General features: G+C 41.8%; 1 protein-coding gene across 1 annotated transcript in view; it reads left to right on the top strand.

The window, feature by feature from the left end:
* Nucleotides 1-4,250: 4,250 nt before the first annotated feature.
* The window catches only part of Gucy2f (guanylate cyclase 2F, retinal), a 79,695-nt gene continuing 66,399 nt past the window's right edge, over nt 4,251-17,546 (top strand). The window contains exons 1-2 of the mRNA XM_075957550.1: nt 4,251-4,980; nt 14,449-14,750. Coding sequence (XP_075813665.1) covers nt 4,251-4,980; nt 14,449-14,750 — 1,032 coding nt within the window. The remainder of the gene's footprint in view (nt 4,981-14,448; nt 14,751-17,546) is intronic.

Below are 17,546 nucleotides of genomic sequence, written 5' to 3'. Positions count from 1 at the left end.
CCCCTTTCATCCCTCCTTTAACTCCTCTATTCATTTTTTTTTAAGATTAAGTTTTTCTCCGGTAAAGTCTTGAGCTGTGGAATCAAGATGAAATACAATAGCAACAGAGGCAATTGTGGTTCTCCAGGGAGACCTAGCAGAGTTAGTAGCGCGTAATGCATGACATACATGCCAGAAAGAGTGAGAGGGTAGATCTTCAGCTTGGTGGGGCATTCACTCTGTAGTTAATGAAGGAAAAGAGCAGCAGTAACTGGGAAGGATAGGCAAGGGACATTTTTTGACCCATGGCTAGAGGAAGAGCCTATGTTATAAGTGCATATAAACTTTGAAAATGCTTCCAGAAATGTAAATGTTTTAGAACTTGAGATGGGTCAGGCACTGTGCTTGGGAAGAGTGGCCTGGATTATCCCATTAGAATGCCAGGCTTACACTAGAAAGGATAGCTGGTGGCTTTGAGTTGCAAGCCCTAATTTTCCTCTTCAAAGCGTGGGTGCTCTTCATCTACCTGCACTTTAGGCATGAAAGTACTGCAAATTTGACTATTTGGGCACAAACGTACCTGTACCTCTATTTATTTCCAGCATTGTTCGCTTGAGCAGAGTGGGAGAAGGCATTAAATGTCCTCATTCTTCACATATCCATGCAGATGATTTGAAGAGAGGTTTCTATGGAGTTCTTGAGCTCTCTATTAATGGAGAGGCCAGCGAGAACTGAGAAAAAAATTGGGGCTGCAAATTTCACTTTGTGGATTGTTTTGAAAAGTGGATACTGACTCAGGTCTAAAGTAGGGCCTTTTCAATGTGAAAATGTCTTATTACAGCTGTTTTTTCTCTTCACTAATTGCTCAACAAATATTTAGTGAGCATTTACTATGATTCAGGCACAGTGCAAAGTGCTTAGGTTCTAAATGTGTGTTTAGGAGTAATAATGGTAAGTGGTGGCTTTAGGCATCCAGGCTGTCAGCATAGTTTAACTCACACTGAAGGAGAGAGTAGGCTTCACATGGGAGGTCCTTGATCAAGGACTCTAAATCGAAATTAAGAAACTGGATCTGAGCCAGGCAGTGGTGGCGCATGCCTTTAATCCCAGCACTTGGGAGGCAGAGGCAGGCGGATATCTGTGAGTTTGAGGCCAGCCTGGTCTACAAGAGCTAGTTCCAGGACAGGCTCCAAAGCTACAGAGAAAGCCTGTCTTGAAAAACCAACAAACCAACAAACCAAACAAACAAAAAACCCAAACAAAACAAACAAACAAAAACCCCCGGATCTGTCCGATGGAATTCAGTGGAAAAGAGTTGGGGATGAAACTGAAAAAGAAGCCTTTTAAAGGTGGTCTAGCAAGAAATTTTAACAGTGGAGTGGTTTGGAATAACTTTCTGGAAGAAACATGGAAGCCAGGATCACTGTATGCCAGAGAAGAAAGATAATTGAAGAGCTCAAAGTCCAGGTTAGGGCAAAGAAGGGAGGAATTTGTTGCCCGTTGCATTTTGAGTCACTAGTAGAGCTGGACCCAGAGACCTGGCCTTCTGATTGCCAGGACAATCCACTTTGCGAGCAGCAGGTCAGAACCCGTGTTATGGAAAGACAGCTGTGTGCTTAGCATTATAACTTATTTAACCAGCTCTCTTCAAAAGACTATAGATTATATTTATCCACTTTCCAGATGAAGAAATTGAGCACGAGGGATGTGCTTCTAAGACTTCCATTCCTGAACACCAGTGTAGGCTTGGGATATAGTGCAGCTTAACAAGTGACCCCCATTTCCACTTTTGCAACAGTGTGCTTCAAGTCAGGTTATGGCAGAGCTAGGATTAAACACAAACTGCAGGTTCCTTCGATTTAGATAGCGAATTTTTCATTGTTCCTTCCAATTTGCTTTGTTTCTCTAACTCTTTGTCTAATTTATTCTTTCATGGAGAGGGGAGGACTAAGGAGGTCTTAAACCACAAATGAGCCAATAAAATTCAATTTGAGTAGAATAGAAGGTATAATGAGGTGATCTCAATTATTTTATAGATTAGGGGATATGTATAAGCCTTCTATCACAGTGTTTAATCAACTGGGGTGTAAATCCTCAGTCTACCGTGGTGCACCCCCAGGTGAGTTGTTCTTTCTCTGCATTCCCTCCTCATCTATAATTAATTGTGACAGCAGGTACTTCTAAGAGGTATAATGAATTCTTTAAATTAAGTTGTTATTAAAATAAGATAATATATGCAAGGGGTATAACCTACTGCTTTTCACATACTAAGAATGCAGTACATTTTAGCCTTTATTATTCTGGGTGCTGATTTCTAATTTAAATGTACAGGTTATGGAAAAGAACTCATAAGACTGGTGTATTTGCGTTAGAAGAACCAATTGTTTGTCTTCCATAGTCCATTTTGCGTTGCTATGACAACATATCTGAGGCTTAGTACTTCTTAAAAGAAAGATGTTTGTTAAGTTCACAGCTTGGAAAATAGGAAATTCAAGATCTGGCAGCTGCATCCACTGTGGATCTCATGGTACACTGTAACATTTCAGGTGACACAGAATGGTAGGAACACATATAAGAGATCACGTGGCATGAAACACCAGGTACTCACTCTATAAGAACACACTCATCCTCCCAAGAGCTCATTCATCCCTGTGTAAACATCAAGTTCCCCCAAAGCCGGCCCATCTCTCTTAAAGGCCTACTCACCTCTTAAATGTCCTACCGCAGCACTATCACACTGGGGATGATTTTCATCCTAAATTTTGTAACGCACAAGCCACCTATGAATGATGGCAGCTTCTTCACCTAATTGCTGCTCGGTCCACCACATGGGTTGCTTTTATTGTCCACCCCTGGTGGTCGAAAGGGTGAGGCCCTGCGAGCTAAGAGTTGTATAATTCAATATCTTCATCCCAAAATGTACTTGAAACAGGGACCCCTCACACACAATGGAAAAACCTGGAATGGGATGAAGGTGGGAGAAGAAGTGTGTGGCTGTTTGCTAGATCTCAGCTTGTCGCCCACGCTTTCTACTTTAAGTTGTGTCCGACCCTCATGCTTCCACAACAGCAAGCAGACCGGGTGTGGGTTTTTATGGAAGAGAAATAAGACTATATTGTCTTTCAAAGTCTTGTAATGGACGTGAGATCTTCAGGCATGTGGCCATTCCAGAAGCACCCTTAAAGCAGTTGGGAGCTTCTCTTTCTGACCCTCGTACCCCTCAGTGTTTTGCACGTTACTTTTAGAACTGCTTCCTTTCCCACGTTGCCCCCCCCCCTCTCACTGTCATTTAAACAGCTTGCTCTGGTGTGTGAATATTAGTCACAGTAGTTTGGTGGGTCTTTAAAATCTACCAGGTGTGCCCCAATTAGGCTTTCTCACAAAATTAGGGCTTGGAGCCAGGATCACATCCAACAGGGCTACCATAGGCAAAATGATTACAGTTAATAAAACAATAATAGCATGGCCTGATCAGTGCACAGCTGTGCTGATTATCAGCCCCGAGGAGAGCCAAGCCATTATTTTGACATTTTATTCAAGCAAGTATTTATTAATGGTTTCCCTCAGTATCATCTCTCTTGATCGATTCATGTTTCCATATATATATATTATATATATATAATATATATATATATTAAATTTCCCTTCGAGACAGGATTTCAGTCTGTACGCCGGATGCTGGGCTGAGCTTTCTGCAGTCTGAATCTTTGAAATGCTATGATTATAGTAGTGAGCAATGAATTCTGTCTACTGAAGACATTTACGGTCTTGGGCCAACTTCAGCGTTCTTTATCCATTTTGCATACATTCATCTGATTTTCTTTGCTGGGAACTTGGCTTCAGGAACTCCTAGTCCAGTGGGATCTCTTCTCCACACAGCTGCCCTTGTCACTGCTTATTCTCTGTGACATTCTGTAAGCACAGAGGCATCAGTCAGTCCTGTATGTGTATCACAGCCAGCTTTGTGCGAAAGGAATCTCTTCTCTCACAGTTATGGATATGAGCGCACTGAACTCAACCTGGAAGGGTTAACTAAGGTAGCACGAAGTGGGGGAACACTTCAATTGCTTCTTGAAGGTAGAGTTCATCAAAAGAGGTTGGACTCTTGGGAGACTTCATTGTTTCATAAGTGATTTTCCCCAGAGGCTTCAGACTCATGTAACAAAATTTTACTCTGGTTGACAGGCACTCGGAAACACCACTGTCTATCTCCAGAGGGCAGAGTAACCCTCCAGTATCTCATCATTAGCTTGCTGAAAGGCAGCAAGGCTATGTTCTTCGGACCCTGGCCTTTTTCTCGCCTTCTGTCCTGGTTTGCCATTTCCAGTAGACTGTCGGGACACCATGGCCTTACATCCTCCAAGTTCTGGCAATATGTGTGCCTCCTGGCCCTAGTGTCTCTCCTGCGGTGGACGCGAGCACTCCCCTACAAGATAGGGGTCATAGGCCCCTGGACGTGTGATCCATTCTTCTCAAAGGCCCTGCCTGAGGTTGCTGCTGGTTTAGCAATCGAACGAATCAGCCGGGATGTGGAATTTGACAGGAGTTACTCCTTCGAATATGTGATTCTTAATGAAGACTGCAGGACTTCCAACGCCCTCTCCAGTTTCATTTCCCACCAGCAGATGGCCTCAGGATTTGTTGGCCCTGCCAACCCTGGCTACTGTGAAGCAGCCTCACTCCTGGGAAACAGCTGGGACAAAGGGATTTTCTCTTGGGCTTGTGTGAATCATGAATTAGATAACAAACAGAGCTACCCGACCTTCTCTCGGACACTCCCTTCTCCTATCCGGGTGCTTGTAACTGTCATGAAGTATTTCCAGTGGGCTCACGCTGGGGTCGTTTCCTCAGATGAAGACATTTGGGTGCACACAGCCAGTCGAGTCTCAACTGCTCTTCAGAGCCACGGTCTACCTGTAGGGGTCATCCTGAGCACAGGACAAGACAGCCAAAGCGTTCAGAAAGCTCTGCGGCAGATTCGTCAGGCAGACAGAATTCGCAGTGAGTGCTTGCACCCCGCCCGAGGTTTAAATGTGGTTTAAGCATGACGGTCTCTAAAAGGTTTTCTGCCTTCATACCCTAGGCTGGCACATTGCTCCCTAGTTCTTTATGTGCATGCCCTCTTTCATGGATACTCAGACCCCAAGAATGTGGCTTCAGTGGAGTCAATCGTACTTTCTAGGGATTTTAACGCTCTTGTGTACCAGCACCTGAGCTCCGTCCCTGGTGTAGAAGAAGGACATCAAGAGTACGGTAGCCAGACAACTTGTCCTGAGAACCATAGCAGTTCCAGACTAACCACGGCAATGTGCTCTTGGGATTTCATTTTTAAAATGCCTGTCTTTTTTTTTTTTTTTGGCCCCTTGTCCGAGTCGTTTCTTCATAGTTGCCCAGTCCGTGCGTCATCACATCTCACTCAGAACCCATCTTCTCTAGAGTGCTAAAGTCCATCTCTCCCCTTCCTCCTAAAGTGGCCTTCTTCTCCCTGCAGCATGCAGCTCGTTGCGATGGAAGGCACTTAGGTGATGAACGAAACATGGAACAGCATGCTTTCTATTAATATGTCTCTCATTGCAAGGGAAGCTCTGTGCTCAGAGAGGATTCTTGCCCAGGAAAGGGGCAAAATGTGCAACAGAGGATTTGACTCACCGAAGCTGCAATGGCACCCAGGATTTGAGTTGATCTGGGGAGGGAACACTCCTCGTTCTCTAGAATCAGATCTTTGTTTTTTTCTTACGTTTTTGACCCTTCGTTTTGACATTTTCTTTTCTATCCTTTTTATTTGGTTTTTAAAAATAAATCTCTTCTTTACCTACTCTGGAAGTGGCAGTGATATATGGGAACAGCGCTTATTGTCAAACTGGAGCCATTTCATCACTTCAGGACCTGGAGCTCAGAAACCACTTCTTAACTGATTGCTTCCAGAGTTAGTGCTGACCCCATTCCTTTTCTTAACATAACAATGGACTTGCTAGAGAATAGTCTGTTTTAGGCCTGGCTTTTAACCAGAATCCATTTTAAAATTCAAGTCTCTCAACTATTGGGCCTTAATTATGATCATTGCTGGAAGAAGGCCTGAGGTTTTAGTCCCAGGATCTACAGTATTTTATTCCTGGGGTCTGTAAGCTCCAGTCTATAAAAATCTTCAGGGATAGGCTGTTGGAGAAAGGTCACTTGTTGGTTTCCTGCCACCAGGCTAGCTTAGACCAAAAATAATCACACAGAAACTGTATTAATTAAATTTCTGCATGGCTCATTAGGTCTAGCTTCTTATTGGCTAACTCATATTAATTTAACCCATTTCTATTAATCTGTATATCGCCACGTGGCTGTGACTTACCGGGTAAAGTTCTCAGCATATGTCTCTGGTGGCAGCTTCCTGGCATCTCTCTGACTCTGCTCTTCTTTCTCCCAGCATACAATCTAGCTTTCTCTGCCTAGTTCTTTTCTTCCCTACCATAGGCTCCCACATCAGTAGGCAGTCAACATGGCTCTGATTGCTTCATAAAAGAATGTAATACTTGCTGAGCACAAACATATTTTTAAAGATAGAATATTATTTTCAGAGAGTAGCCATGCTAGAAATAAAACAACATATATAGTGTCCAAACATTATATGTTGCAGAGCTTCATGAAGCCCTATGTCTCTTATGAGTTTATATTCCCTGAATATGTCATATTCTACTCACTCTAAATACTATACTGATATTTTGATTCCGATCATGAAATGTTAAATAAATCTAGACCCCTGGGCTTTTTTGTCATCAGACTGAGAGGACTTAGTATTGAATGTTCATCATCACCAATTTTTGAGGTAGTAAGCATGCTTTGTACTGTCCTGCCATTGGAAGCCTATCTTTTTTTCTTTTCAAGGGTTCTTGCATTAGCTGACCACTAGTATTACTTGGGCATCTTTTCAAAATGACTGAAGCTATGTTCAGAGTCTTGGATTGAATTGGCCTGTGGTGGACCCCTAGCAAAGGTCCTTTAAATTGTTTCCTGGGTACTTCTATTTTTTGGCTCAACAGGAGTTCAGAGTCACTGCTTTTAAGTTAATTAGAATACAAATAAATGTTCCTCATTTGCATTGACCAGTCTTCTTTGCCTTGATCTTTGTTTAGTCCAACATCTGTTTGATGACTACATGAATCAGCCCACTAAAGGGATAGAAATTTTGAGAATGAGGGGAAGCCAAACAGAGACTGTTTAAGGAGCCTATTTAACAAGGATAGCAGTAGCAGGTAGAAGAGGCGGTAAATCTCTATGCTCCGGGATTATTTTTTGGTGTTTCTGACAAATATAAGCAAACTCAGATGAGGTGTCCCAGGACCTCACTCACCTGAGTCACAGAAACTGAATTATAAATTGGGCTGTAGACCAGGTTTGATTACACATATCTCTGTGTAGAATGAGCAAAGGAGTGTGTAGTTCCCACAGCTGGTGCAATTAAGTATTCGGATTTTAGTCTGTGCCAGCCAGTAGGTGAGGTATGGCAGTAGTTCAGAAGAGGAGTGAGTGTTAACGAAAATAGGTCTGGTTAGGTTGTGAAACCAAGAGCTCCAAACATTGTAACCCAAGATGGAAGTTCTCCACAGGATCCTAAAGTGACTCAATAGTACTTAGTTTTTCATAGAAGAACCGTTTGTAACACAGAATACAGTGGGAAGGGACCTCTTCTTTTGACCAGATCTGGTAAGAGTTGGAAGGTTGATTCATAGTAACAGTCATGACACTCCTGTGTGACAGTGAACGTGGGGTGGTGGGACTAATGGTGGTAATAGGAATGGAGGGAAAAGAAGAGCAGACTCTTGTCCATGTGCCGCTGTTCCTTATAAATTAGTGTTTCCAATTAGATCATATTACTGGTGCTTCATTGGTGTTAAGAGGAAGTATCTTTCTCAGAAATGAGTCTGAATCATGTTTACACAGTACAAAGGCAATGGTCAATTAAACAGTAAAGCAACAATAATATAGCTCCAGACTTTTGGAAAGGGAAACAACAGAAGCTTTATTAGATGTTTGGTCACAGAGACAACAAATGAAACCTGTCATTCTACCTTACACGTAAGCAGGGCTCTGCAGTTTCCAAGGTATGGACACACTGACCATCTCATTTGTCACTATTTTCCAGGAGTTAGGTTTTATTGTTTTTCTTCTTTGAAGTTTACAATATCTGTGAGGCTCATAAGAGCAAGTAGATAGGTGTAGGCATTGTGAACACCAACTGATAGGAGCAATAAAGCCTCAGAGTAGGGGGATTCAGCCTTTTCAAGGTTATCAACTCATTTTGTTTCAATCTTGAAATGCTTGCCAGTTATCTTTATTTCTAACAAAGTCAAGTGGAGGTATTAATCAAAGACAAAGACCTTGATTTGCCATCAGGAATAATGTGTGGGATTATGTAGGTTTTGCCCTCTGCCTGGAAACCTAGCAGAGTGGATATGGGGGTCCAAATTCCATCCACTGTCTGCTTCTCCAACCATGAGCCCTGCTGGAAGTTTTTGTCCCTTGACACAAAGGAGAGCATCAGTGGCCCTGCAAAGCACCTGAGGGATTGTATCCACCCAAAAGGGGTTCCTTTTCTCATTCCTACAAAGGCCAGCAGGAGACCTTACCTCTAGCTCCTCAATGGACTTTTCAAATGACTGTTTCAACCCCTCCTGTCTTCTTAGTTTGAAATCCTTTCCATTTGAGTTTACCTGCTTGTCCACCATTTGGGGTTTCCTTTAAATCTTTCCATATTAGAATTGCTTTATTGTGGCAGCCCAAATAGCCTTCTCTTGTTCTCTCAAATTAGATATAGTTTCTTCTATTTTTATAGCCAGGGTCTGACCAGCTTCTTTCCATCGATTATATCCTTGCACATAAAAGAATAGCTGATAATTCCTAATATTTATTGAGAATTTATTATATCCTAGGCATTTTGAAAGGACTTTACATGGACTGTCTCATTCAATTCTTTCAATGCCCCTATAAAATAAGACTCATCACTATTTTCCATTTTTATGGGTAAGACCTCTGAGACAGCAAGGTTAAACACTTGCCTGGTGAATGGGAGAGCTGAGATATATGTCTTCAGGTTTATCTGACATAGTGGCTCTCAAATCCAAGTGAGCAGCAGAATTTCCCGAAGAGCTTCTAAAAACACTTTGCTAAATTCATTCTCTGAAGTTTCTGATTCAGAAAAGCTGGGGTGTGATCCAGAATATGCATTTCTAGTAAGTTCGCAAGTGATGCTCACGCTGCTGACTCACGGACTATACCTTGATAACTGATCTATGAAAAGGCTTTACTGCTTCCTTTCTGCTTGGGATATGCTCCTAAAACACAAGCACTGGAGAGTCTGTGCTCTCTGGATCATGTATGATTCAGCCCTTCCTTTCCTGTTATTGTCTTGATTCTAAGACCCGCTGATGAATGATTTTTACGTGCCCCCAGGTGTGTCAGGGGTAAGCCTTGTTTCCAACACTAATAGCAGTGATAGTGACAGTACTGTGGTAAATGCTGTTAGTTCTGTTAGGAATTTTTGGTATACAATTTCCTATAGATAAATGTAAGTGTACATAAATATAAATGGTGAGAAGACCACTGGTTTTTATGAGCAGATCCACTGACAGCATTGAAGACCCAGCTCTAGAGGAAACCTCTAAACTTATTTTATGTGTCTGGGTGTTTTGTCTGCATGTCTGACTGTACACAATGTATATGCCTGGTGCCTGTAGAAGCCAGCAGATGCTATCCGATCTTCCGGAACAGGAGTTACGGATGGTTGTAAGCCACCATGTGGGTGCTGGAATTGAACCTGTATCCTTTGGAAGAGCTGTCAGTGCTTTCAGCCATTAAGATGTCTCTCCAGCCGGAAACCTCTTAACATCTAGACCTTCCCCCACAATGTCAATGTCCTTTATGTGTCTGTCCTCCAGTGGTCTGCCCTGCCTTCAATATTAGCAAATCATCCAACCGAAATAGACTAAAAGGAATGCCAGGGGAAGAAAAGGGCACACAAACATCTAAAATGCAGGTGAAGGGTAGACTGCGGGTTTCTGTTAGTTGAGCATTCACAAACATGAGCATGGCCTCAGAAGCTTCTTTAGCACTAGTTTTTGGAAGCATTCCCATCTCCCAAGATGTGAAACCAGACTCCAGTTTTCTCCACAGAGGATTCTGTAGTCAGTGTATCTGTGAGAGATAGAGATCTGCTGGATTATTATTATTATTATTATTATTATGAAAAGGCCTTCTGGTGTATCTTAGGCTAACCTTGAACTTATTATAGTCTAGGCTGGCCATGCACTTTAACACTTCATCAAGATCATCCTGCCCACGTCTTCCTGGTTCTGGGGATCATAGGCACGCAGAACAGTGTCTGCAAGTTTTGCCCTTTGAAGAATACAGATTATCTCTCTTAAGAAAGTAGTGGGTAGAGACTTTCCATATAGGAAGAGAAAGAAGGGTTGAGGAACCCAGGGACCGGCTTCTCTAGGCTTTCATGGTATTCTTTTCTACAAACACCGAAGGTGAGAGAGCCACAGTCTAAAGACATGGTTGCTAGGCAGCTCAAGTGGAGTACTCAGATATCAGAGAAAGAGCCCGTATCATTCTTCTAAGATATGATCTCTTGTGTGTGTGTGTGGGGGGGGTGTTTTCTGGTTCTTGTTTTGTCTATAAAAGGGCTTGGCTATCCACAATCAAGATGGAAACTTACAAATTAATATTACTTGGTGACCACCTGTTGACCTAAACCTTGCCTAGGATTTCAGTTTTCTGTATACTAATCCTTTCCCGACAACAACTTAGAGGTCAAATCCCATTTTAATGAATGTAATTTTGAGATAATAAAAGCTATTTAGTGAAAACCATCTCATAGAACAGATGCATCCATTAAAGCCTTGTGCATGAAGCACTCAACCTATTAAATTAAGATGCTGCTGTTTGGATTCAGTGTTTATGCTTTCCACTTGAATGTGCTCAATGGCAAGTTCTTGCCCTGTACAAATAGAGGCCTGAGATCATTCCCTCTCAAAGTTTTCATTTTTTCATCTCAAAATGAGCGAGAAAGATGGGGCTAGATACTCTTAAATGGTCTTTCTAGCTTTGGAAATTTGGATCCTTTAAAAAAATGTCATTTATATGCGGCAATGAGAAAAAATAGAGGTTCAGATTGAGGGGCAAGATACTGGCACTTGGCATTATATATAAGCCTGCTAGTGTCTACTTACCCAAGAGTGTAACTGCCAATTGTTCTGCTTTCTTATTAATGCAGATCTGTCCATGTCTCACACACCTCATGAAACCCGGCCAGCTGGCCTGGGTCTGAAAAAGCATGGGATAAAACCGGACTAGCTGAACATAGCGGACAATGAGGAATACTGAGAACTCAAGAACAATGGCAATGGGTTTTTGATCCTACTGCACGTACTGGCTTTGGGGGAGCCTAGGCAGTTTGGATGCTCACCTTACTAGATCTGGATAGAGGTGGGCGGTCCTTGGACTTCCCACAGGTCAGGGAACCCTGATTGCTCTTCAAGCTGATGAGGGAGGGGGACTTGATTGGGGGAGGGGGAGGAAAATGGGAGGCGGTGGCGGGGAGGAGGCAGAAATCCTTAATAAATAAATAAATTTTAAAAAAATAAATGCATTTTTCTATGAAAGATAAAAAAACCCCACGAATGCAGACTTTTTATTCCCAGTAATTTGCTAGCATGGAAACATCCATCTAAACAATTGTGTGTCTGTGTGTGTGTGTGTGTGTGTGTGTGTAGGTGAGTACATGTGCGTGCATGCATGCATGTGTGTGTATCCAGGTGCAATGATACTAGGACATGGTCTCTGACCCTAAGAAGACCACAGTTTCATAGAAGCTGTCATGTGCAAATTAAGGCAATAAATACCATGGGTGGCATGATGGAAGCCAGTTTAGGGTATAGCGGTGGCTTGAAGTTGGCATTAGCTGTGACTCCGTGCATGAAGTTTATTGGTTATTGTTTTCAAGTATAACACCCATGAGAAAGAGAAGCTAGAGAATTAGGTGGAAAGAATTAACAACAAAGGCCTCATCCAGTCCCCGAGGGGTACTCTGGAGCTGGGACAACTAGAATTGAGATAAAGAGTCTGGGGCTTTTCACATCTGTGCAGATTGTTCATTAAGGTGTAGGCTGACTCAAAGAAAGGTTACAATGTGCTAATAATTGTTTTAGCAAGCATCGTCCCAGGAATGAGAGAGCCCTGATTTGTAGTTTGCTGATTTCTGTAGAGTAAATTGCCTTCACTATGGCCAATTTCAAGCTAATAACATGTAGTTTACTGGCTTACCGTGGTCGGGAAAATGTAACCATAGGCTCAGTGTGAGTCAACCCCCGCAAGCTCCAGTTCACGGCTAAAGGCATGTGACCTTGTGAGAGGTGGCTCTCTTCTGCTGAGGTTAATTGCTGGTGAAGCATTAGCTATTCCATGCTAACATTCCCAGCAGCTAGAGGAGTGAGTGTGTTGGTTCTGAAGTGTGTGTCTGGGTGGCACATCGTGATGGCTCCCACTGCAGGCACTGAGATATTTGAATCTTAACAAACACAAAGTACTTCATTCTATTTAATGTTTTCCATGCAGTAATTTCAATATCCCTTCAGGGAGTTAAAGGGAACTGTGTTTGGTAACCTTGATCAAGTCAGTTTATCACTGCCTTTGCAAGAGAAATGCCAACACTGGCTTAACTTGCCACGAATACCGATGAACTAGCCACTAACTAAAGCCCATAGTTTAACTCACCCTGTCTCCCCCCCACCCCTGCAACAGACCTTCCACTTGAGTGATTGGATCAAATGAATTCATGTGTGTAATCAAACAGAGAGGGTGATGCCAGTTTTAATCTCTCTTCCTAAGCCCAACTCTCGCCTTGTCAAACCTCTCTGGTACCACATTGTCCCATTCCACAGTATGTGATTATCCACAACTGAAACTGAATTCTTTGTGTGGCTCATGAGATCGCTCCAAAGACCTCCTTGGGGCACTCAAAGGATGGTCTGAGCATTAGAATACATGTAGACACTCTTAAAGTATTTATTTTCCAGGATCTAATTGTCATTTAAAAACTGAAGTTTGGCCGAGTTGTAGGTGGGTTTTGTGTGTGTATCTTTAATATCCATCTTAAGTCAGCAGTGGTGGCGCACGCCTTTACACACAGCACTCAGGAGGCAGAGGCAGGCAGATTTCTGAGCTTGAGGCCAGCCTGGTCTACAGAGAGAGTTCCAGGATAATCAGAGAAACCCTGTCTCAAAAAACAAATAAATCCACCTTAAAAGTTCCTGAGTGGCTTATAATTGAGGGGTGGCAGCTCTAATTACAAAGCCAAACTTTCCAGGAGTATTTAGAGAGTGTAAAAGAAAGCTTTGGAAAACACATGAAGCAATACGGTTATGCCAGAGACCACTCATTGAATGTAGTTAAGCACACTTAGTTCCTGAGATTAAAGGTTCCACAGAAGCATGTATAATTAATATTTACCAGTGGTGATAGGACTTTTGCTTTTCTTCAAGGAGCTCAGAATACTTGCCAGGCATTATCTAATTAAACTACTCAATGTACCTGTGAAATGCATTGGCATCTGCATTTTAAAGATGTGGGCACTGAAGCACAAGTAGGCTTAAACTGAGCTCATTTAGCATGCCAAGGACAAAATTGGATATAAGACTTTCAGTCTCATGATCGAGCCGCCATTCTTCAACCGTGGCCCCCTCTAATCCAGTCTATTCTAGCATAGCCTTGCCAAACAACATAGCTTCATAAGTCTAGGAAGAATTAAATTGAGTGCAAAGTAATTCCAATTATAGGGAATTTAGATTGAAAAAAATTGAACATATCATCCACAATATTAGTAGCATTTATCGATGAGTGTGTGTTAGTGCCAGTCATTGTTTATAATGGCTTTTGGTAAGAGCGGGGGACATTAGTCAAAATACGCTGGGTTGCATCTTAGTAATGAGCAATAAGCAATGGTGGCTATGGGCCTCTCTCCCAATCTACCCTTCGTAGATTCAAGAGTAGATACTAGACCCATCTTATGGGTTTCCTCCTTAAATTATCACTCCCTCTTCATGAAATATTGACTTCTGAAGGCATGGTGAGGATAAGTCATTTACCCAGAAGTACGCAGCTAAAACCTAGTGCTATCAGGATATAAACTCAATAGACCTTTCAACCTCAGGGCCTCTTAGTTTTCTGTCCCCAACTTAGGCTATTGTTGCAACCTAGGATTAGGCTCTGCAGCCTGTAGAAATGTCCTTTTTGCCTCTATACACAACTTAGAGTTCCCATTCATAACTCAGCCTTAACTTAGGACCTCAGGATCTTGTTTACCCGGTGGGCATAGGAAAGAAATCATTTCTAAATGATTGGTTAGAACCCATTTATGTATTTCCCTTGTTTGGTTTCGACCTCTATGTTTTGCTACCATAACTTCTTTCCCCCTGGTTTCAGTAATCATCATGTGCATGCATTCCGCCTTGATTGGGGGAGAGACTCAGACACACTTTCTGGAATCGGCTCATGATCTGCAAATGACGGATGGCACTTACGTATTTGTACCCTATGATGCACTGCTCTACAGTTTACCTTACAAGCACACCCCCTACCAGGTCCTGAGGAACAATCAAAAGCTCCGGGAAGCCTATGATGCTGTGTTGACTGTTACGGTGGAGTCCCATGGAAAAACCTTCTATGATGCCTATACAGAAGCAGCGACCAGGGGAGAAATTCCGAAGAAGCTGGATTCACACCAAGTAAGTGCAGACTCACAAGTTGTCCCAGGCTGAGAACATAAAATGTGGGGAAAAGGATGGCTTCCCCCACCCCCCTTACTACGTATTCTGAGAAGTCCATGTCAGATGAATATCTGTCAACATTTTCTCCAATTCTGCCAGCTTTCTCTTCTCTCTGATAACTAGAAATGAGGAAACAGAAACATATCTTTACATATGCTGAGGTTGTTCAAGGGGAGCTAATAAAATAGAAGTCTTTTTTTGCGTGACCCAAGTTTGGAACCAATTCACCAGGAAGACAAGACAGTGGGTATTAACTATAAGCACCGAGGAAAGCTTGGGAACAAGAGAGGTTGTCTTCGCAGGGAGAACATACATACAAGGAACACTATACAATATATATATGCATGTATGTAAGTTAAAGTCACTTAAGGCCTAGAAAAATAAAAAGAAGTAGAAGGGGGAAAAGTAGAATAAAGAGGAAGACAGGAAAGCAAAGGAGCTGGGTTTTTTTTTTTTTTTTGATTTTTCGAGACAGGGTTTCTCTGTAGCTTTGGTGCCTGTTTCAGAACTAGCTCTTGTAGACCAGGCTGGCCTCGAACTCCCAGAGATCCGCCTGCCTCTGCCTCCCGAGTGCTGGGATTAAAGGCATGCGCCACCACTGCCGGGTTCAAAGGAGCTGTTTATGTTAGAGAAATACACATGAAAGCTTCCTCTCCCCCTTTTTCACTTCTTCTCTCTCTGCTTTTTTTCTTCCTTCCTTCCTACCTCGACTCTCCTTCTTTCTTCCCTTCTTCCCTATCTCTTCCTCCCTCCTCCCTCCCTTTCTTTCCCTCCCTTCCTTTCTTCCTACCTTCTCCCTCCATGATTCTTCTTTCCTGATCCTTCTCTCTCTCTCTCTCTCTCTTTCTCTCTCTCTCTCTCTCCTTCTCCTTTTCTTTCTGGCCAAGTTCTCATTATAGCATATGCTAGCCTGGAACTTGCAATTCTCTTGCTTCTACTTCCTAAATGTTAGAATTCCAGTTATGTGGACCAACTCTCAGCTCATATGGTAGTTTCTATAGGTTGGAAGTTAGACACAGACAGTAAGCATTTTCAAAAGAGGTTAGAATGGCCTGTGGATAAATTTCAAAGTTCAAGAATTTTTTAAGGATATTATATTAGTGCTATTGAATCTCACTATAAATAACAGAGAACTCAACATGTGTTATCCTAAATAATTGTTACTTTGCAAAGTGTGAAACAGAGAACTCTAGTGGTGATCAAGCCAGCAAATCAATAATGCCATCCAGTTTTTCACTGTTACCACTTTGCAAGTCATGCCATGCTGGCTTGTACTCATGAACTGGTTCTCCTTAAGGTCCTCAAATGACTGCCACAGTTCCAGACATTGTACACAGGTATAGATATTCAGAAATGCAAAACAGGAACGTTCCTTTCTTGTATCTCTGTTCAATATCGAGAAAATATTCCTCTGAAGCTATCCATGTAGACTTTCCCCGATACCTTTACCTTCTTTGTTACAACTGTGGCTCTTACCAATGCCTGGTTCCATAATCTGGAGAGATGAATGAGGCTGCTGTGATATAGTCTATAGTTGCCAGCAGAGTAGGAATAAAACTGAAATTCAGTTAGCAAAGAAGAAGGGAGATTGTGTCTAATTCTCACATCCCTCAAATGATATGCTGTTGATCCAGTTTTTATTTCTTTGCACTATTGATTTTTCTCTATGAACAAGCGATTCAGATAAAATTTAGGATGACATATGATTTCCTGCCTTGATAGCAAAGATTTCTCAGATTGTTTTTCTTTTAAGAAATCTGACTCACAAAAATACCGATAGTACTGCGTTTGTTCTGTATCACTGCTGATATGTCTATTAGAAAACTGTCTTTTAGGAAATACGCACACCTGAAAACAACTGTTCAATGTAGTCAGGAGTGATGGGACTCCCTTAAATTTTGCTCAGATCAGTCATTTTGTGTTGTAATTATACACAAATGATCAGGTTGTAAATTTTGTGTCTTCGGAACCAGTGAGACAGGATCATTTATAGTCTCCTTTAGTCATCTCATTGAAAAAAGAAGTGTGTGTGCTTGTGTGTGTGTCTGTGTGTGGTGTGCATATATATATATATATATATATGAACACATATTTTCGTATAAAAATTCAGACCTTACACTTTACACTCTAGGTATTTGATTCAATTCCTTTGGACTTGTGCAAAACATAAGATAATTAACGCCAAAAAAAAAAGATGCCCTTAGCTTGGTTGCTAGGCAGCCTGCACTCTGCTTTCCACAATGAAATAGAGAGCGACAACAAAGCGTACAGAGCTTATTTTTCTAAAGAGCCTCCTTAGATGCATTTCTGCTTTCACTTTTCAGGTGCATAGGCCAAACCCGTAGAACTAAAGTCTGTAAAGAATGATAGGAGGCAGGATAGTTAGCCTATGTCTCTCATGAGCAAAACCCCCATTTTAAAAAACTTCCTCCTCTAAAAGGTATTTTCGAAGGCAGCTAGTATAGCAGGAAGAGACTTATAATGAGGATTAGGCAAACTTGGGTCTGGACGCTAGCTCTAAGTTCATTGGTGAAGACTTAGTTACAGACCAGTAGGAGTAAGAAGTTGCATAACAGGATGACTGTAGATAACATGCATGCTTTTCAAAAAAGTAGAAGAAAGGCTTTTTAAATATTTTCATTATTAAATTATAGATTATATGAATGATGCCTTATTTATATTAGTAATATGATAAGTACCTTATTTAAAAGCTAAAATACAAAGACTAAAACAAAGCAAATAAACTATCAAAGA

Source organism: Microtus pennsylvanicus, chromosome X (assembly GCF_037038515.1).
Source record: "Microtus pennsylvanicus isolate mMicPen1 chromosome X, mMicPen1.hap1, whole genome shotgun sequence".
Lineage (NCBI taxonomy): Eukaryota > Metazoa > Chordata > Mammalia > Rodentia > Cricetidae > Microtus > Microtus pennsylvanicus.
The sequence above is the reverse complement of the archived record's forward strand: the minus strand, read 5'-3'. Positions and strand labels throughout refer to the sequence as shown.